Raw genomic sequence first — 23,472 nt, 5'->3', positions numbered from 1 at the left:
TCCCTTCTGGTGTTTCGGGTGTCCATGGGCGGCAATTATCGCTTACCATCAAGCGACCTGTCTGTCGTGTGTAAAAGTCTTTTCCATGAATAGTATTTACGTCATATTCGACTGATACAAGGCAGATGATAAGTTTGGTACAGTTAAAATTGGATAAAATAATTGGTCATGGACATTTTTAACCCCCGACGCAAAAACGACGGGGTGTTATAAGTTTGACGTGTCTGTTTGTCTGTCTGTCTGTCTGTTTGTCTGTCTGTCTGTGTGTGTGTGTGTGTGTCTGTTTGTGGCATTGTAGCTCCCGAACGGTTGAGTCTGGTTTTAGTCTTAGTTAAGTATGTTGCTGTATACCCTAACAGGGTTCATGTGATCTTTTGCTGTAAATAGCCTATTGTAAGACCTTGTGTAACACATGATTACAAATGCAATAAATGAATTATGAATTATGAATTATGAACCGATTTAGATTTAGTTTTTTTTTTCTCTAAGAACAAATTAAATTATTACATAGGAAATATTTTAATTTGTGTTTTTTTAGTAGACACATTATTATTTCAATTTTAGTTTTTTTTGTCTGAAAGCTGATTTAGTTGGGAGTGTTCTTAGCCATGTTTTATGAAAATCGGTCTACTATGTCGCGGTCGGGGGTTTTTCAAATTTTTAATTTTGAGGTTAGGTTATTTATTTATTTATTGAACATTGAATGCACAAGGCAAAATGTTACACCTATAATAAATAAAAATGAAACTGCTATCTATACAATTATACATATTCACAACGACTGTATAATATATTTAAAATTGCAAACGGGACTTAATCGCGTATTTACTATGTTTTAAACACTAACCTCCGACCTACCACATCCACATGGAACCCGGTCATTAGTAAATGCAAGAAGAAACAAATATCGCAGGTTGAAAAACCGAATATCGTGAGTGTTGTGTGTTGACCTGTCGAGTTGTCGACAAGGTGACATCCCTAAGTGCACAAACTGTTCAAGTGGGTAGTCAGGACCAAGTGCGGGTAGTTCGAAAAACTCGTACAGCTAGAAGATGTTGATGTCAACTTCAGGCAGTCTGCTCCGAGACCACGGGGACAATGCCGTCCTTGAAACGTCGGAGGTTAGTGTTTAAAACACAGTAAATACGCGATTAAGTCCCGTTTGCAATTTTAAATATGTGTAAAAATCGTGAAAGTTTGAATCAGTGTTGGACTGTATAATAAATCGCAAGTCTTATTCTCACGTGACAATACTTCGTGTTTGAATATTAACCTGTCTGAAAAAGTGTATTTTCTTCTACTTATTTCACAGGCAAGGCACATTACTCATTTGCAATTAAAACTTTGACACGAAGAAAATAAAACTTCCATGGAAATCGGTCTAATGGTGTCAAGGTCCAATAATTCTAGAATACTAACGTAATATTACTTATTGTTTCGTGTCGACTAGGTGCTGTATAGTCAAGATAAAATCGAGCTTACCTGGTACCGTGACGAAATTGAAGGTCGCCTGACCATTTGACCTTGGAATTTGAGTTATTCATACTGCTTAGTCAGCTATTGCAGAAGTCTGGCCATTATAAAGTCTGACACTGTGAGATCTAGTTTTTAAAAGGTTCTATGTCAAATGGTCAACTGATACGTACTGGACGATACGTACGCACGTGTCATGCTATTTCAGTCAGTCTCAGTACAAGATGTACTGACATTGACTAGCACGACAAATACGAACATTCCGGAAAAATACAAAGGACACTCTTTTTGCACTACACCTGTAACCTCTCGGTACAAGTACAATAAGGATATTCAATAATTCTCAAAATTCAAGATAATTTCTATAAGCATCACAGATCATATTAAATAATACTATGTTTGGTCTACATAAGACTTCACGATCCAGCAGGAAAAGGACATAGGAGGCAGTAATTGTTAGTTTAATCTTCACTTTTTTTCTTACTCGGACGAAAGATATTTTCCAGTTTCTTACACTAACTAATTACGTTTCAAGATTTTTTTTAAGTATGATTAACAGAAGATTCATTCATTCCTCATTTAAGTAGACCGGTTTGCTTGTACATATAATCGTAAGAACTTCGTAAGCATTGAGAATATAAGTACAAGGGTCTCAAGGATAAACACTTTGAACTTTGTTAATGCAAATAAGGTTTTTAAGAATTAAATTACTATTTGAAGTAAACATTTTGGAGACAGACAAACAAATAATTCACGTTGGCGTTCGAGTGCAAAAGGTAAAACTTAATGAAGTTTGTGTTATTTGAATTATCCATTATGTTAATTTATAAATGTAGGTATTTGACTAAATTGACATATGAAATAAATATATTCTACACATTAAAAATAAGTTAATAGGAAACTATTTAAATTACTACTAAATACAGTACTTATAAGTTACCGACATAGCTCACCGGATTAGCAAATTGAAGTGGCAGTGGGCTGGTCACGTTAGTCGCAGGACAGACGGTCGGTGGAGCCGAAAGGTTCTTGAGTGGAGACCGCGACTCGGTAAACGTGGTGCAGGACGCCCTGTGACAAGATGGAGTGACGACATCCGCAAGTTGGCTGGTGTTGGCTGGATGAGATTAGCTGAAGATCGGGAGCAGTGGCGTGCATTAGAAGAGGCCTATGTCCAGCAGTGGACGAGGATAGGCTGATAATGATGATGATGATGACAGTACTTATGTGTTTATTTTGTTTATGGGCTGATTTGAGGTTAAATAAAACGCGTATAAAATATTTTTAATATTAATTATTCCTAGAAATTACTTACACATAAATAGGTTCTGCGTTTCAACATGTCATATCAATAATATTTATTGGTAAATAAACTAAACATTTTATGGTTAATAGACTTTATAAAAATAACGTGTTGATTTTTGGAAAGATAATGTAACTGCTACTGCTACGATACTAATACTGTTATAATGTGAACCGTAAGCAAGCTTGTGAGAAGTCGGCTGTGTAATATTGACGTAGATCCCGAGTCATCTGTTGGTTCCTTACAACATTTTGTGCCAATCTCCACAACTTTCGGGTAAAAATCAGTCCAAAATTCAAAAGCTTTATAGTTAATCGTTTCTGGCGTACTCATCGTGAAATTATTCCGGTCTATGATCAAGTACCCCGGCTTTTCCAATTCAAACGCTTCCCATTCGATTCTCACACTTGAGTTTGTCGGGTGCGAGTACCAAGCGAAATTGGACCACATCTTCATGATTATCTCGGAAATACTCTTATCGCGTTTATCCCACTTGCTCCAATCTCCGGGCTGAGCTAAATGTGGTAAACCGAAGGTGTAAATTAGATCAAAGTTGTGTGGCACGGATATCCAGTCTGGGATACCCTCGTTAGCTATATCTGAGAATGGTTTTAAATCGAATCGATAGAGATAAACGGGAGCATGTTGGCTCAGATGTTTAGCTAACTGATAAGTCGTAGCCCCGTGTACTTTATCAGTATAAAAGTCCAAGAATAGCTTTCTCAGTATAGTTTCATTTGTCGTCGGTGGAATGGGCTTATAAAAGAAAGAAACTGCATCTTGAATATGATGCTGATTAGTAAAACATGAGGAATTATCTACTGTTATATCAGCTAAGATGATCTCTTCTCTCATTGCATCGAACTCTTTCTGACTGATACCAGTATCGTCGCTATCCTTAGCAAGCAAAAGTGCGTCTTCCATATTAGTGTAACCGGTCAATACAGGTACTGGACTAAAGATTTCATCTTTGAACAACTTGCTCGGCAGGTCAGGCAGGAAAGCTGTAGTGGAGTTGCTAAATCCTAAATCTACAATAGGTTTCCATTCCGTTAAATATTCTCCCTCTTGTAAAAGCGCTTGGTAAGGCACTCTTCGAAGGCAGCCTAGTAGTTGGTACGACGGTTTTCGGAAGCAACTGAAGGCTGTCGCAACTTTATCAACTGTTATTAGTTCTCTTCGAGGCGTGTTTACTGTGTCAGGTGACAAGACATTTCCACTCATTGCTATGGCTTTTTGGAACAGTCCCGATGAATAAGATGAAATCAAGTGCAATCCGACGCTTACTGCTCCAGCGTCATGTCCGAAAATGCAAACATTGTCTGGGTCTCCACCGAATGCTGCGATATTGTTTTTTACCCAGTTCAGAGCAGCGACTTGGTCTAGTATGCCGTAGTTTCCTGTAGCCTCTTGGTCTAATGTCGAGAAAAATCCAAAAATGTTCAACCGATAGGCTACTGAGACGAATATCACCTGGAATGAAGGGAACACTTTTAGTAAGTCTTTGTGATGTGAGTTTGTTTAAGAGTGTGCGCCCACGGGCGACAAAGCCGCTCGGCGACATTTTGTCGCACACATCCAGTCTATGCTATGGCCTAGTATGAAAGTGCACACACAAGCAGGTGTGCACACTTTCGTACTAGCCAATAGACTGGATGTGTGCGTACTAATTAATGTCAGAGTGAATACATAAGTGTGTACTTACTTTTTGGGACAAGACCAGTTGAAAAGGGTTTAAATCGTTGGGACTGCCTCTCATGAAGTTGCCGCCATGAAACCATACCATCGTGGGATAGCCTTCTATCTTGAAACCTGAAACAAAAAGGAGATTTGTTCAATAATTTGTAATTATTGCCAGCATCCGCAGTACAACAAACCAAGGATTATTTATACAGGATTTACATACTTCATACTAAGAATCGAACCACGATTTTTTAGCGCCACCTATTAAATACTATCATAACTACACTGCCTGATGATGCCTACAAATGTATTTTTTTTTTTCAAAATGTGTATTGACGTGATATCATGATTTTAAAATAAAGAAATATGTCATTTGTTCTTATAAAAAATAAAAACAGGCAGAAATATTTGGGGAAAATATGATTTTGGCCACTTCCAGACTGCGAACAGCGCCATCTAGTTTTAAGCCTAAAAGACCCACACATTTCAGGGGTACGCTTTTTTCCAGTATTAAATCGTTCTTGAACAAACTCAATAATGTCCAACCAAAAAAAGTCGGATTCCTTCTGCTGTGCGAATACCAAGGTAGGGGCCCTAAGTATTTTCACAAGATTATTTGATACAATTTTTTGTTTTACGTGCAAACGATATTAAAACCATAATTTCCCACTACTAAGTACATATAAGTACGTACAAAAATATCTCACTGTCTGTACTCAATTTATCTAGGCAACCTATTTGTAATATGTCAATATGAATATTGTGAATGTTATGTATTTCTTATTACAAATAAATAACAGATGAGGCTTGATATTCCTTATATTAGAACATACTAATATCAAGAACGATATAATACGGGACTGACAAAGCTCATACAAAAATGCGTACCCCTGAAATGTATGGGCTTTTTAGGATTAAAACTAGATGGCGCTGTTTCGCAGCCTGGAAGTGGCAAAATCATATTTTGGCGTGTTTTTATTTTTTATAAGAACAAATGACATTTTTCTTTATTTTCATGATTTCACGTCAATAAGTACACATTTTGAAAACAAACAAAAAATTTGTATGCATTATCAGTGTAGTTATGACAGTATGTAAGGCAGCGTTCCCACTTATGCGTCGCGTGTCTCGGGGCGCGCAAGGGGCGTCCGCGCCACGCCGCTTAAGTGTAATTCAAAAAACGTCTCCTCAGTACATTTTGTATAGGAAAGACGTAAGACGCGCCCCAGGTGGCGTGGCGGCGGCGGGGCGCGCGCCGCGCCGCTTGGCGGCGCGCCTTACGTCCTTCCTATACAAAATGTACTGAGGAGACGCTTTTTGAATTACACTCAGGTGGCGTGGCGCGGACGCCCTTTGCGCGCCCCGAGACACGCGACGCATAAGTGGGAACGCTGCCTAATAGGTGGCGCTAAAAAATCGAGGTACGATTCTTAGTATGAAGATTGTAAATGCTATATAAATAATCTTTGCTAATTTTTATTTATGTGGGCAGGGTGCCTCCGTCAGATATATCAGAGCCCAGAGTTATTAAAAAATATGCGAACACCTCTCAGTGCGTTTTCACATTATCCGATCCGATATCGAATGTAGGAAGTATTTCAAAGGCAGAAATCAAAGATGACGGCTTCAACGTATGGGATATCGGTCCGACATCCGATATCGGAAAGGATAATGTGAAAACGCACTTACGCCTACCCAATAGATGCGTGTTCAGATGTTTGTGAACAGCTTACACGCTCCCATATATCTGAAAGGCATCTGTACCTAGCAGCAGCGGCTGGTCCGTACAAGCCGATTCCCACCGGCTTTCCTAAAATTGATTACTATTAAAGTACCTAATTTTAAGGTAGGTTTCTTTTTGCTCAGTGTTGCCTAGCAGAGATTTTCACCAGCCGCCACTGGTACCTAGTCTTATCTAAAACATTATTCCCACATTTAGCAAATGACACATGGCCGAAATGGCGACTAAGACTTCGCCAGAAACTTTTAACGTCAGATTAATCACACCAACATTTCCTTCGCAGGCCGACGTGTAAACACGTCATATTTAGGTCGCAAGTGGGATTAAGGCCAGCAAAGTGGTTTATAACGAAGGGTTAAGTAAATTGGCACGGAATACTTGCATTAAAGGAAAGGGGAATCGCCTGCAAAATCGCCTGTTCATAAAAATGTCCTCATTTTCCTCCTCTAGATATTAACATTTTTTGTAAATTTGATAAAATTAGATGCATTTTATTTAGTGTTCCTATGCGTCTTTTTTCATTTTTATTAGGCATACGGTCATTTAAGCTTTTGTATGAAAAAGGATTTATACTCTTTATGTTGTAGGTATATGAACACATCAAACTACTCAAGTTTCAGTCTTGGTAATTGGTTGAAAGAAAATGAAATTGTAACATTGCACTGACAGATTGTCGGCCTTGCGCCTATGCCACAATTCAACCCATATTCCACAGTCGACTTCTACGACACCCACGGGAAGAAAGGGGGTGGTGAAATTCTTAACCCGTCACCACACGGGTAAAAATGTTTTACGTTTTTTGGGTCAAAATATTTTCCAAAATATCCACATTCAGAGGGGAAAATGGGACCTACGTTTGTATGGTGAAGCGGCCGTACCTATTCCTAGTAACGACGAGCCATGAAGCCTATTTGCTGTTCTAAGAACGTTACGTCATTATTGACCAAGTCAATAGGTCACTCGGTCAGGTTTTGCATATTTTTTATGATACTTTTATTTACAAGTAATGCTTACATAGCCGTAATTTTGCAGATAATTAGACTTTTAACTATTAGAAAGTTATTTATTGAAAGGAGAGTGAATGCTGGGAATAGAGTGAATGGAGCACTAAACGCTTTTATGGGCAGCCAGAAAGTGTCGCAAAAAGCACGTCTGGCAGTGCATAGAGGAGTTTTGGTGCCTACACTTATGTATGGTAGTGAAAGTTGGGTGTGGGAGAAAAGACTTCAAAGTCAAGTGAATGCCGTGGAAATGAGAGCGTTAAGAAGCATGGCTGGTGTAAAGTTGAGTGATAGGATCAGAAATAGCGTGATAAGAGAGAAGTGTGGAGTGGATGTAGATGTGGTGACAAAGATTGAGATGGGTATGTTAAGGTGGTTTGGGCATGTAGAGAGGATGGATGAGAGGAGATTGACGAAGAAAGTATATGAAAAAGGAGTAGAAGGGTCAACTGACCACTACCAACCTACCTAGGTCTTCCACTACCAACTGGTAGTGGAAGACGTACTACCAACTGGTAGTGGAAGACCTAGGCGAACTTTTCTTGATCAAATCGGGGAAATATTGCAAAAAGGCCAGGTCAGAAGTACTCGAAACCGACGAGCGTGTATGAGAAACGTTATGAAAGCGTGTGAAGCGAAAGTGGTTTGTCAGGATCGTAGTAAATGGAAATCCGTGATCTCTGCCTACCCCTCTGGGAAACAGGCGTGATTGTATGTATGTATGTATGTTAACTATTAGAAGTACGTATTTTTAAAGACACTAACAACGTAGCCTAACAACAACCATTGAATACACTTTGCTAATTTCCAAAATCATTAGAAGAATTTAATATTCATTAAATTTCCGGTTGGAGGAAAAATGCCCAGTTCAATACCCTTCCCTAATGATTGGTCGATGAGTATTATATAATTAATATTGAGGGCTTCAGCAAAATTTCTCTCCATTAAAGAAAACTTTACCGAGTTCTGAAAAGTTTTTTAAGGAATTCTCAAATGACCGTGTCTATTAGGATATTTCGCGGCCCACAGTTTAAAAATATTATGAGTTTTTGATATTTCAGAATTAAACGTCATCGAAAATGTACTAATGTAATTTTTGGTTCTATAATATGGTCTTAAAACATTTAAATTTTTTCGATTTTACTTTTTTAATTTTTGGAAATTTTGACTTTTTCTACTCAGAATCTTTTCTACTCAGAGACAAAAATGTCCCAAAATTTTCATACAGTTTTTGGCTTTCCTCTGAGTTACGTACGATCAAACAAGTTCTATGAAAAATTGTAACTCAGTGGAAATAGTTATGTAAGACATTTTTTCTCCTGCGGAATTGAAGGAGCTCATGATTTTGAGCAGGAAAAGTAAAAGAAATCCCACATTTGAAAAAAAAGCAAAACCGACAATAAAAGAAAAATCCGCCCATATAGGTATAATTACGATATTTATAAATCCAAGTACTATTTAATAAGTCAGATAGAAATGTATGAACAATAATCTCACATTAGCACATAGTAAAAATTTTGACAGTTTTAAAAAATAAGCTGATTTGACTAAAAGGAACCTACGGAACTAATTTGTTCCGTCTATTGTCCTTTAAGTCGTCGGCAACCCGAACCCTCTTTGGAACTTGTACTCCTTTTTGCTGTGTACTTAACACAGAAAAACTCAAAGGGGAGGAGTGTACTCAAGTTTCTAATGGGTTGGCAACGCGCATGTGACAATCCTTGAGTTATGGTGACCACTTTTCATCAGGCGGATCGTATGCTTGTTTGCCACCGACGTAGTATAAAAAAAAATTAACCAAGCGTTTTTTAAGTATTCTCATCTAAGTATTACATTCTCTACTACCAGTGCAGTGTTTGGAGCCGAATGCACAAACGCTCACGAAACGCTCACGATAATATCTCTTTCGTAGCTATCTATCTCTATCGCTCTTGCATATTGGCGCGACAGAGCCAGACTACCTTTCTGCGGCGTTTCGATTTCGTTTCGCGTCGCAGAAATGCCATTCGGCTACAGGGCTAGGCCCGCGTTACAATGTGTAGTCGACATCAATCTCACGTCGATGTCAAAGTTCGTGATCCACTATCCGTCCGCCTGTTTCATCCGAGTAGGGTTGCAAATAGAAAAAAAAACAAATGTTTTTTCAGATTTATGAAAAAAAAACATTAAAAAAAAACCGAGCACCATTGTTTTTTTTCTAAATATGGTTTTTTTTTCAGATCAACAAATAATTCGACAATAACTGTTTTTCGTGAGTTGTAACGTGTTTCAATAACAAAAACGTACATTTTAATTCGATTAACATTCAGTATACAAACGTTTATTGCGGAATCCCCGATGCGGCGTGCAGCGTGGAGAGGCGGTGGTGTTGCCAACAGTAAATAGTGACAACTACCTACCAACTACAGATTTCGTAAATGTTACTTTTATGAGACCAGAAATCAAAGTTATTTGATTAAATTCGTTTAATAGTTAACATTAAGTTTAAAAACCGGCCAAGTGCGAGTCGGACTCGCCCACCGAGGGTTCCGTACCTACAAAACTTTTACGTTACTCACATAATTCTAAAGACTGGGCTAGGCTAGAAGTATAGGTTCTCTAATGAGCATAATTGTGTTTAGCGCCACCTCTCAACGAATTCGCGAACTAATTAGCACAGCTTGCGTGAGGTCTTTTATAATGTTAACCAAATTCAACATTTTTTATTTTATTTTAAAGTAGGTGTTTTATGTAAAATTTCGTAGCTATAAATTTTAACACCTTTATTCATACACTAAAGTATCCAGCCGATAAAGTTCGTTTGTCCCTTTCTATCACACCAATACGTTGGAAAGGGACAAACGAAATTTATCGGCTTGATAACTTTAGTGTACGTTTATGAATAATGGGGTAAGTAAGTATAAAGTATGGTAAACATCAGAAAGGGTGAGTAAAACAATCTGAAAGGTTCTAAGTTTTACTTAAAGGTTTTTTTAATCTAATCCAAATTTGGTTATGGTAGCTGAAAAGGTATACAGAATTAACGCAAGTTTCTAGCGGGAAATTACTAAATAAATATTATTTAAATTTTAACTTCTGATTAGCAGAAACGTCTGCGCTGGAGTATCGATTCAGAGGCCGTGAGTTCAAGTCTCACCCAAGGCAGACATTTTCCACTTTTAAATTTAAAAATATTATTTAGTAAATACATTATATATCGAAACTTATTACTGAAGAAGAAGGTTCAAAATTGAATGAATACAGGTGTATAGATATTTATGTAGCTGACCGTACGATAAAAAGTATAATTCATACACTTAATTGTAAAAATGTAATGTATACGGATTAATTAATTTAATATATTGGGTTGGTAAGAAAGTAATGAGCGATCGATTGAATTCCACATAACATTTTTGAGAGAGTTCTAGAATCTTCTAAGGTCGAAAGTATATAAAGGGCTAGTCGCACAGTTTCTCGTCAGTCATTCACTAGCTGTCGCCGAGCTAATATAAGGAAGAAAATGGACGAATTAAAAGTGCATGTAAGGCATTGCTTACTATATGAATTTCAGTCTGGCCATTCAGCCGCCGAAGCAGTGCGTAATATATGTCAGCGTGTTGCTCCTGAAGTTGTGTCTGAGGCCACGGCGAAACGATGGTTCCAGCGGTTTCGTAGTGGCGACTTTTCATTATCAGATCAACCTAAGTCTGGTCGACCGGTGAAGATTGATGTAGCCAAATTAAAAACCTTAATTGAAGGAGATCCGAGGCTAACGAGTCGTACTCTTGCTACCGAGTTAGGCTGCTCTCATGTCACCATAGAAACACATTTACACGAGTTGGGAAAAAACTACAAATACAGTGTTTGGATACCGCACGAACTTGATAGAGATCAACTAAACCGCCGTGCCGATATCTGCATACAACTTCTGTCTTTTCGCCGCACATTCAACTGGTTGGACCATCTTATCACTGGAGATGAAAAATGGGTCTTATATATAAATCACACACGCAAACGTCAGTGGCTAGCTCCAAACGAAAAAGGAATAGAGGCACCAAAAACAGAGCCTCACCCGAAAAAAGTTATGCTGTCCGTTTGGTGGGATATTCATGGTATTATTCACTGGGAACTCCTACCAAGTGAAATGACTGATACCGCATCAGTATACCGTAATCAGCTTGAAAATTTAAACCAAAAAATCTGTCAGAATCGTCCACAGCATGCTAAAGTTTTTTTCTTACACGACAATGCTCGCCCACACATTGAAAAAGTGACTCGGCTAAAGCTTTTGGAGCTAGGTTGGAAAGTGATACCTCATCCACCGTACTCTCCAGACTTGGCACCTACGGATTACGCATTGTTCAGATCGCTAAGCAATGCCTTGAATGAAAAAAAGTTCGATGATCAAGCCCATCTACGACAGTACGTAGCTGAGTTTTTTGAATCTAAACCTAAGAACTTCTTCGCCGATGCTATTCATTCTTTACCAGAACGATGGAGACAAGTAGTAGATAACGAAGGCCGTTATATTTTTGATAAATGATTAAAATAATAAATTAAATAAAAATTACAATATTGGTTATGATTCGCTCATTACTTTCTTACCAACCCAATAGATAGGTAATTATTGATATATGGCAAAACGAAGGAAATTGTTTACACCTCCGCAAATAAGTATCTAATGATAATTTTTAATTTACCATGTTACTTCACGTAAAAATGTCTATTGAGTTTCTGCCACAGACCACCATGTGGTTTCTGCATATTCTGCGCTGTGCATAGAATTTGCAGAGACATTGCAGAGAGCGCACGCAGACACCGGCGCGGCGCCAGTGGACGTGTCTGTGTGCGTGAGCTAGGTATGCATACAACTACAACTACTGTAGGCACCGCCCCCCTCAGTAGATCGATGCGATAACATCAATTTAAAAACTTCCCGAGCCTCGTGGCGCCCACCATACAAAATTTTTGCTAGGGAATTTTGATTCTTATTGTACTTGAGATTGAATTCAATTTCAGTTATTCGAAAAATTTTATAAACAATAGAAATTATATTTTATTTGTTTATGAGAGTTAAAATTCCATTGAAACCATTATGTACTTTAGAAAGTACATTCGGCGCCACGAGGCTACAAATTCGACACTCAGAAGTGTCCGATCGCTTAGTTGCAAATGTGTGCGTCTAGTTGACAAACGAAAACTTCGCAATGTAGTAAAAACTACTTTCATTTTTTTACAAAAACAACGTTATTTCTTAGAAATTAAAGTTCAATTTCAAATGCAAGTAATTGGCGGTTATGACATTAATAAATGTGATCATCGCGCAAGCCATAAAATTTTATTACCGCAGGTGGCAAGCGTGCATATTTTTAAACAAATCTACGTCTTATTGCAACCAACATAAGTTTAATTCAGTTCGCGCTGCTGCGCGGTAGTTTAGAACGATGCGATAGTCCATCGATAATCAGATAATCACCTAAAAACGCGACGAACGCCGTCCACTGCCGCGATCTAGATAATGAATATGACACTGAATTGTGCAAACTATTGGACATAAACCGTGGACGTGGCCTTGAGCGTTCGGATGAATCGGATGGTGTCCTACCGCAATCTGAGGCGCTGAATGTTTTAAGACTGTGCACACTTACGCCGTATCTCGCGTGGGCGACGGTCGCGCGACCGTCGCCTTCACGTCTCATCGCATCGTCTACTTCCATATCGATAAGGTTTGATTTCGTATGCGTCGCATCGCCGTCGCGAGCAGGGACCGGCCCGCTATCCCTTATACGGGGTTTTGTATGGGTATTTCGTTAGGCTTAACTTACCCTACCCTTTTGACGCGATACCCTTTCATTTTGCTTTTTAAAGCCCTAACGAAAGCGCTTACCTAAAATAGCCCAATACCCTTTCAAAACCCTTATCATCGGCTCAGCCTAACGCCATAAGGGTGAGCCTTATATTGGGTTTTATTTGCTTTCCCTTATAGATCATATCGTGCGAGTTTAAATCCTGTACCTCGCTCATAAAGCACACATTACTCCGAACGAAATAACATACGATCGTTACCTATGGCGGCACCGTGTGTGATATTTGCGCGTTTCTGTTTAATGGAAACGGCTGTCGATAAAATAAGGTTCAATTTTCAATACTAAATACTTATAGTTATGATAGGCTCCTGCTTTGCTCGGGTGTAACACAGGCAAACGCTGCTTTTTAGGGTTCCGTAGTCAACTAGGAACCCTTATAGTTTCGCCATGTCTGTCTGTCCGTCCGTCCGTCCGTGGATAATCTCAGTAACCGTTAGCACTAGAAAGCTGAAATTTGGTCCCAATATGTATATCAAATCAATCACGCCAACAAAGTTCAAAAATAAAAAATGGCAAAAATGTTTTATTAGGGTACCCCCCCATGTAAAGTGGGGGCTGATTTTTTTTTCATTCCAACCACAACGTGTGATATATTGTTGGATAGGTATTTAATAATGAATAAGGGTTTACTAAGATTGTTTTTTGATAATATTGATATTTTCGGAAATAATCGCTCCTAAAGGAAAAAAAAGTGCGTCCCCCCCCCTCTAACTTTTGAACCATAAGTTTAAAAAATATGAAAAAAATCACAAAACTAGAACTTTATAACGAATTTCTAGGAAAATTGTTTTGAACTTGATACGTAGGTTCAGTAGTTTTTGAGAAAAATATGAAAAACTTCGGAACCCTACACTGACCGTGGCCCGACACGCTCTTGGCCGGATTTTTTTATCGGACTTGTCTTGATGAGTACCCGAAGTCTAGCTGATGCTGAACCCTGGCTGCACCTAGGAGAACTCGGGTTTAGTGTAACACAGGCAAACGCTGTTTTCGTCATCGGACTTGTCTTGATGAGTACTCGAGTGAGCAGTACCCGAAGTGCAGTTGATGCTGAACCCTGGCTGCACCTAGGGGAACTCGGGTTTAGTGTTACACAGGCAAACGCTGTTTTCGTCATCGGACTTGTCTTGATGAGTACTCGAGTGAGCAGTACCCGAAGTCCAGCTGATGCTGAACCCTGGCTGTACCTAGGGGAACTCGGGTTTAGTGTAACCCAGGCAAACGCTGTTTTCGTCATCGGACTTGTCTTGATGAGTACTCGAGCGAGCAGTACCCAAAGTCCAGCTGATGCTGAACTCTGGCTGCACCTATGGGAACTCGGGTTTAGTGTAACACAGGCAAACGCTGTTTTCGTCATCGGACTTGTCTTGATGAGTACTCGAGTAAGCAGTACCCGAAGTCCAGCTGATGCTGAACCCTGGCTGCATCTAGGAGAACTCGGGTTTAGTGTAACACAGGCAAACGCTGTTTTCGTCATCGGACTTGTCTTGATGAGTACTCGAGTGAGCAGTACCCAAAGTCCAGCTGATGCAGAACCCTGGCTGCACCTATGGGAACTCGGGTTTAGTGTAACACAGGCAAAAGCTGTTTTCGTCATCGGACTTGTCTTGATGAGTACTCGAGTGAGCAGTACCCGAAGTGCAGTTGATGCTGAACCCTGGCTGCACCTAGGGGAACTCGGGTTTATTGTTACACAGGCAAACGCTGTTTTCGTCATCGGACTTGTCTTGATGAGTACTCGAGTGAGCAGTACCCGAAATCCAGCTGATGCTAAACCCTGGCTGCAGCTAGGGGAACTCGGGTTTAGTGTAACACAGGCAAACGCTGTTTTCGTCATCGGACTTGACTTGATGAGTACTCGAGTGAGCAGTACCCAAAGTCCAGCTGATGCAGAACCCTGGCTGCACCTATGGGAACTCGGGTTTAGTGTAACACAGGCAAACGCTGTTTTCGTCATCGGACTTGTCTTGATGAGTCCTCAAGTGAGCAGTACCCGAAGTGCAGTTGATGCTGAACCCTGGCTGCACCTAGGGGAACTCGGGTTTAGTGTTACACAGGCAAACGCTGTTTTCGTCATCGGACTTGTCTTAATGAGTATTTGGGTGAGCTGTACCCAAGATAGAGCTGATGCTGAAACCTAGCTGTACCTAAGGGAACTCGGGTTTGGTGTAACATAGGCAAACGCTGTTTGCGTCATTGGACATGTCTTGACGAGGACTTGGGTGCGCAGTAGCCAAGACAGCGCTGTAGCTGAGCCCTGGCGGTATCTAGGGCAACTCTGGTTTCGGTACATTATAATATAGAAATATTTCATGCAATCTCAAGTTAGGCATAAAAACATAATATTAACTGAACAAAAATCTTACCAGAAGTGAATATTAACATCAAGTAGTTAGAACACATTTATTAATTTGCCATACATGAAACACTTTATTTCTGTCTAAAAAAATACGTATGTATATCCATTTGAATATCAAAATTAAGTACAGTCGATTTCACTAATAGTAACACAGGGAATAAAGAGAATACTGGAGTTCCAAGCGTCCATAGACTGCGGTAACTACTTACTATCAGACGCGCTGTATGCTTGATTTCCACCAGAAAAGTATTTCTGTTTCAAACGATCTTCATAGAATTCACAACAATCAACAGAAATAGTTTGACAGATTCTATGGTACTACTCAACTCAACCAAGTACCAGTCATAAAGACGAGTCTCAGATATTTCACGATGACAAAAACTGCGTTTACCTATGTTGCACGAAACCCGAGTTCCTCTAGGAATAGCCCGAGTTCAGCATCAGCTCTACCTTGGTTACTGCTCACTCAAGTACTCATCAATACAAGTCCGATGACAAAACAGCGTTTGCATATGTTGCACGAAACCCAAGTTCCCTTAAGAATAGCCAGGGTTCAGCATCAGCTCTCTACCTTGGTTACTGCTCACTCAAGTACTCATCAATACAAATCCGATGACGAAAACAGCGTTTGCCTATGTTGCACGAAACCCGAGTTCCCCTAGGAATAGCCAGGGTTCAGCATCAGCTCTGCCCTGGTTACTGCTCACTCAAGTACTCACCAAAACAAGTCCGATGACGAAAACAGCGCTTGCCTATGTTACACCAAACCCGCGTTCCCCTGGGAAAAGCCAGGGTTCAGCATCAGCTCTACCTTGGTTACTGCTCACTCAAGTACTCATCAAGACAAGTCCGATGACGAAAACAGCGCTTGCCTATGTTACTCCAAACCTGCGTTCCCCTGGGAAAAGCCAGGGTTCAGCATCAGCTCTACCTTGGTTACTGCTCACTCAAGTACTCATCAATACAAGTCCGATGACGAAAACAGCGTTTGCCTATGTTGCACGAAACCCGAGTTCCCTTAGGAATAGCCAGGGTTTAGCATCAGCTCTACCTTGGTTACTGCTCACACAAGTACTCATCAAGACAAGTCCGATGACGAAAACAGCGCTTGCCTATGTTACTCCCACAGAACTAAATCAAGATAGAAGGAAAAAGTGTATCTACTTCGCGTGCGGAAAAGTTAAATAGCGAGCAACATTGTTCGCCGCGCAAGTCAGTCTGCTCCCGACCGCTGCCCGCGAGTGACATACAGTGAAAAATACAAAATGGGTCGGTATTCGATAATTAACTGTTCAAACACCACCAATAAAAGCAAGGGTGTTAAACAAAGTGTTTCCTATCATCGGTAAGTACCATTTGTCCTAAAATATTTTTTATTAAATAAAAAACACGATTTTCCTATTTTTATCATCAAAACATTAGCTGACGTAACGGCCGTCAAACTATTTTTCCATTGCGGCTTTAATTTGACGAGTCCGACTTGGCGTGCGTTTAAAACAAGCGATATAAAAATAGGCTATTCAAACTGTCGAGACAAAGTGAAGGTAGATTTGTTATTTTGTCCGTCGAACTCACGTCGAACTTAAGAATAGTGGTGCACCACGGAACTATATCGTCATGTATGCTGCGATTTCCTTATTCGATTTAAATCGATTTTGCGAAGCAGTGGAAATTATAATTATGTTTTTATATTGTTATGAAACTATACAGTATATAAAGTACGAGTGAAAAGTAAATTTAACTTTAAAATAGGTTACAGTTACGATATTAACGTTGAATTTGTGGTCGGCAGAAAAACAAATACAAACATAATACGCTCTATATTTATTATGAATAAAAATAACTCTAAAAATGTGTTAATGGTTAATTATATTTATATATTACTAAAAGTTGTAACAAATAACATGAGGATAATGCTGTGAGTACATAGTCGATTTTCTTAAAAATATTACGAAATATTAACTAGTATTAATACCTACCTACTAAAATCTTTGTTCCTGGCCTTAGGCAAATTATATACCTACTAGTGAATTGTTTGTCATCACACGAATACAGGTATATACTTACTTCATTTCACAACGAAGATGAACATCCGATATTTTTAACTTCGGCGGGCATCCCGCGCGCAACCTCCACAATCGATCGAATGGGTTACGCGGCGACAACGTTCCCATCACTAAAGTACACTCGTGACGTCATAGGCTAGACACAAAACGTTACACGCTCGGTTTCGCTGTTAATCGCCGAGCATTTTCCTTCTATCTTGATTTAGTTCTGTGGTTACTCCAAACCCGCGTTCCCCTGGGAAAAGCCAGGGTTCAGCATCAGCTCTACCTTGGTTACTGCTCACTCAAGTACTCATCAAGACAAGTGCGATGACGAAAACAGCGTTTGCCTATGTTGCACGAAACCCGAGTTCCCTTAGGAATAGCCAGGGTTCAGCATCAGCTCTACCTTGGTTACTGCTCACACAAGTACTCATCAAGACAAGTCCGATGACGAAAACAGCGCTTGCCTATGTTACTCCAAACCCGCGTTCCCCTGAGAAAAGCCAGGGTTCAGCATCAGCTCTACCTTGGTTACTGCTCACTCAAGTACTCATCAAGACAAGTGCGATGACGAAAACAGCGTTTGCCTATGTTGCACGAAACCCGAGTTCCCTTAGGAATAGCCAGGGTTCAGCATCAGCTCTACCTTGGTTACTGCTCACACAAGTACTCATCAAGACAAGTCCGATGACGAAAACAGCGCTTGCCTATGTTACTCCAAACCCGCGTTCCCCTGGGAAAAGCCAGGGTTCAGCATCAGCTCTACCTTGGTTACTGCTCACTCAAGTACTCATCAATACAAGTCTGATGACGAAAACAGCGTTTGCCTATGTTGCACGAAACCCGAGTTCCCCTAGAAATAGCCAGGGTTCAGTATCAGCTCTACCTTGGTTACTGCTCACTCAAGTACTCATCAAAACAAGTCCGATGACGAAAACAGCGCTTGCCTATGTTAAACCAAACCCGCGTTCCCCTGGGAAAAGCCAGGGTTCAGCATCAGCTCTATCTTAGAAACTGCTCACCCAATTAACTCATCAAGGCGAGTTGGATGACGAAAACGGCTTATTTTTATGTTGGCAATTAACGTTTTCAATGTGTAATGATAATGGTTAATTGTATTGATTTTCGGCCAACACTGTATATTTACATGCATACATACATATTTACATATTTATATATTTATATTCATACATACATACCTACATACATTCATACATACGAATATACATACTGATCTATGGGCGACGATGATCATTTACCATCAGGCGATCCATCAGTCCCTTGTCTCCCAGTTCATTAAAAATAATTTCTAGCCGTGTTCTACTTCTATCCAACGAAAACATGTTTCGTTGCAAAATTAAAAATGGGGCGCATAGCGCGGAGTGGCAACAGCGCATTTTCCTTCCTGTTCTTACACTAGCTTAGATTCATAATCCTGTCTCTTTCACGCAAGGCTCGACTACGCTTCAACAAAAGGGAAAGCCTTATAAATAGCGCTTAAAATAAGGGTAACCCTTATTAAAGGCTTGCAAGCCGTATCGGATAGCGGTAAGCCAATGCACAGGGCTAGCTTTATTGTTTTGCTAAGTTTTTTGTAAGGGCTAGTCAAATGAATGGGCTTGCAGTTCGAAAGGGAGAGTCTCTCGATTGGGTCGTCCTTACGTTAGGGATTCCCAATGAAAGGCTTGTAGCGCGGAAGGGGTTGTCCGGTCCCTGGTCGCGAGACCATCGCGCGACCGTCGCCCACGCAAGCCATCGGCTTATCAGTCGCGGTCGTCAGCCGCGTCCGTCAGACGCGTCCCATAATTTGTTTCAAGCTTTATACACAAGTTTTCCTTTCAATAGCAATAGCTAACGTAACGCTTGACTTGAGTAATAAAAACTGTATAGTTAAATTAATGAAATATGTATAAGTAGGATATTGAAATCTTCTTTCTTCGTTGAGCCATCACAGCTAACTTTAACTTACAAACGGTTTTAAGCACCTGCACTTCTGAAGGCGCTTAAGTCATTTTTGCTAATAAAAAAAACCACAACGTTCTATGAACATTGGTCAAGTGCGAGTCGGTTTTCGACTTTTCCATACAAAGAACTCATGAGCGCCTGAACGACTATGATGGCAAAGTTAACGTTTCGCACTTTCAAGACTTTACGTATATATTAGGGCTCCCGGTCGCGTCCGTGTTTCGTGTACCCGTTGCCGGGTATCCGTTCCCGTGCTACACGAATCCGGATTTCTGGCCCGTTTGGAACGGGTAATTAGGGACCGTGTAATTAAAGTCCGGGTACCCGTGTAGTCCGTGTGTCCGGATCGACGGACTCTAAAAACCCGCGGGTCCGATCCGTTCTCGATGTATAGTGATGCTTGATGAATGTTCGCGATCTCGGTTCAAGCGAATATTAAAATCAGTTTAAAGAACCAAAAATGATAAAACCTTAATAACTAAAATGAAAAAGGGACAGCGGACCAATTGTGACTGGGGGACAAATTTTAACTGCTCGATTTTTTCCATGTTTTACATTTTAGGCATTATTATATAGAGCACGCGTTTTCAGTGGCCTAAATTAGTATGATGTCAGAAAGCATGAAACTTGGTATGCACATAGCTTTGACGTTCATAAGAATAAATAGAAGTAGAAACACGCCGAGGAGTCAATCTCTTCCCCCCACTATTATCTCCCATTTTTAGCGTTTTTAAATTTTCACGAAAACTACTAAAGGTTTTGGTAAGTAAATATTACGAGTAGGTACTTACCAGAAATATGTCTAGGAGAAGTACCATGAAATTCTCTACAATACTTCCATTTAAAGTATATTACTAACAGTCGATAGTGCTACCCCTACTCATCCCACTAGTAGTTAAAAACAAATATTATGCGGGGGACTTAAGCATAATTTGAAAATGATGAGTTAAAAGCCTACCTACCCACCTTAAAAGACACCTACTTTAAAATACAGTATTGGAGAAAATTTTATGGAGAATATACTTTTCCTAAATATCGTGATTATAGTTTTCACGGTTTTCATAACAATATAAAAAACCTGAAAAAAGTGATATAAAAATGAGGGAAAAGAGGGGAAACATTGACACCTCGGCGTCTGCGTACTTTTATTTTTTTCTGTTGTTTGTAAGTTACCTATATACATGTCAAGTCTCATGCTTTTTGTCACACCCTATCCGACTAGCGCAAGTTAAGAACCAGGACTATGGATACATATTCACTTCAAGGTGGTTCCCTCCAAAATAATAAAAAAAATATACCATTCTTAACTAATTATTTGTAACACAGCGCGGCTACATCTTTCGCGGAACTTTTTAAACAAAAGGTTTGTCCATGTCAAAGGGAAGCCGGGTGTGAGGTTTGAGTGTCATTATTATTAGTAAAAATCACCACGGGTATTGGTTATTGTGCTGCCCACAAGTCATTATTACCTTTGTCTTCTCATGCGACTTTATTTTCTACTAACTTCTTAGATAAAAACTAATAACTCGATAGTTCAAATACATTTCATTTAGTATACGCGATATAATCCGTTTCTATAGTTTTTAGTTTTATCTATTTAAGTATGTATATCGTCGCGCAGCACCCATAGTACAACCTTCGCTTAGTTTGGGGCTAAGTCGATCTGTGTAATGTCCCCAATATCTATTTATTTATTTTAAAACTATGAGACATAGATATAACTATAATAAATTGCATGAGTAACTGTCGCGGTAAGCGAAGACAATATTTTGTAGTATATTTGTCAACATCTGTACATATAGTAAGTACCTATAGGTGGTATGGTCCCTATAGGTAGTTAGTAAGTCCCCATGAACACCATAAAACAATCAATTAATATAACTAATATAGTATTTTTCACACAAACCAATACCCTTCTATTAGTTAACCTAGACTAGAGACATATTATTATAAAGTCCATTAAACTCGCAATTGCCTTAAGCAACTTTATTGAAAAAAACAAATAGACTAGTGTGCCTGGCGAAAGTATGGACCTATAGGAATACGTTTGTAATATTTGTATAGCCTATAACGTAACGGGAATAAGTGCAAAAAATATAATTAACACAGTTATTGACTCAAATAAAATGAGTGTGTATAAAACCAATTCGTATTCGTTCGCTATATTAACATAAATTTTAAAAATACAAACCGGCACGGCAATAAGTCGATCGGTCTGCCGGCCGCCTCGTGTGTTCAATACCCGAACGGTGCCGAAGTCCGTGCGTCCGGCCGTCCGGCCCCGAACGCCGATTCGGCACTACACGCGCGAACGGCACTACACGGGAACGGACTTCGGCGGGTTCGGGTAGTTCGGACGCTTAGCACCGCCGGGGCTAAGGGGCCGGACGCACGGATCGGCGGGTAGTAACGAATATCCAGAGCCCTAGTATATATCTCAGAAACGATAAGAGATAGAGCAAAATGGACTTCAGATTTGGGCTTTCGGTGGCACAAATTCTATGTTTTCGTCAACAGACACCTTTTTTTGGACCGATTTGAATAAAATTTTGCTCAGTCAATTTATAAACAGTCTTAAGCGCCTCCTTTTTAGTAGGAACTTAAGTCATTTTGTACAAATGAAAAAAAATTTGAACAAGTTCTAAAAGGAAAAAGACAGAAATGAATTTCTTTATACCTGTCCAACTCGCTTACACAATTTTAAGACGTTTAGTAACTACTTGCAGCGGCAGTGAGTGAAATTCGTAATCTAAGTTTTTTTCTTAAGTCCGACTTACGCTTGACTGTAGATTTCTAATAGGTTTTCCTGTAATCTACAGGGAGAGGGCTATCTCGTGTATTTTTTTGAAAATTTTACGCTAAGTAGTTTCGGAGATAAGGGGGGGGAATGGTCATTTTTTGCTTATTTTCTTAAATTACTTCTAAATTACCAAAACAAAAAATATAAAAAAAATATATTTCAGATGCTGATAAAATGCTCTTTCATTTGATATGTAACACAATATAGTTTTAATAACTTTGATTTTTAATTTTCAATTTTACCCCCCAAAAGTGACCCCTGTAATTAAATTTCATTTAATTAAATTACATGTCCGTCTTTGGGCCACAGGTTTACATACGTGTGCCAAATTTCAAGTAAATCGGTCCAGTAGTTTCGGAGAAATCGGCTGTGACAGAGGGACAGACAGACACGCGAGTGATCCTATAAGGGTTCCGTTTTTCCTCTTTGAGGTACGGAACCCTAAAAACCGCATAAAAGTATTAATTAATTTGCAGATTTTGTAGGTACTGTAGAAAAAAAATATACTCCAGAAAAAAACTGTTTTTTTTACGGTTTTTTTTTTGTTTTTTTTTCAAGCCAGAAAAAAAACCGTTTTTTTGCAACCCTACATCCGAGAACAATTTTCACGCGTATTGGTTCCTAATCCGTCGATTTGTCAACATTACGGAGCTCTCGTGTTATCGCCTAAAGGGTAACGGATCGTTTGCTGGTGATGAATCGATCGGGTCATATGTTGCAAGACGATCTTATGCTACTCAGCAAACGTTTTTTTAACCCCCGACGCAAAAACGACGAGGTGTTATAAGTTTGACGTGTCTGTGTGTCTGTCTGTTTGTCTATCTTTCTGTCTGTGTGTGTGTCTGTCTGTGGCATCGTAGCTCCCGAACGGATGAACCGATTTTGATTTACTTTTTTTTGTTTGAAAGCTGAATTAGTCGTGAGTGTCCTTAGCCATGTTTCGTGTAATCAGTCCACTATGACGGGAGATTTTTTCAAAATTTCATACTCATGTGTATTGACATTATTTATTGGCATTATTTATTATACAAAAAACATTACATACTAAATTCCAATTAATAATATTACCTTAAAGAAAAAGATACAATACACACACTGAAAAAACAAAGATGTTTACTAAAAGGTCGACAAAACTAAAACAAAATTGTTCAAGCCGGACCTTAGAACTACGCTAAAAAGAGGATTTTATAAAAAAAACAGGACGAAATTAGATTGTTCATAATCTATGGTTACATTACATCATCAAGTGGACC

General features: G+C 39.4%; 1 protein-coding gene across 1 annotated transcript in view; it reads right to left on the bottom strand.

The window, feature by feature from the left end:
• LOC125230804 (carboxylesterase 1E) overlaps positions 1 to 23,472 on the bottom strand; it is a 66,253-nt gene that overhangs the window by 22,569 nt on the left and 20,212 nt on the right. Inside the window, exons 2-3 of the mRNA XM_048136027.1 lie at positions 4,482 to 4,588; positions 2,936 to 4,249 (exon numbers count right to left, since the gene is read on the bottom strand). Coding sequence (XP_047991984.1) covers positions 2,936 to 4,249; positions 4,482 to 4,588 — 1,421 coding nt within the window. The remainder of the gene's footprint in view (positions 1 to 2,935; positions 4,250 to 4,481; positions 4,589 to 23,472) is intronic.

This window comes from Leguminivora glycinivorella, chromosome 11, assembly GCF_023078275.1.
Source record: "Leguminivora glycinivorella isolate SPB_JAAS2020 chromosome 11, LegGlyc_1.1, whole genome shotgun sequence".
NCBI classification, from domain to species: Eukaryota; Metazoa; Arthropoda; class Insecta; order Lepidoptera; family Tortricidae; genus Leguminivora; species Leguminivora glycinivorella.
This window is presented reverse-complemented; position numbering and strand designations above follow the sequence as displayed.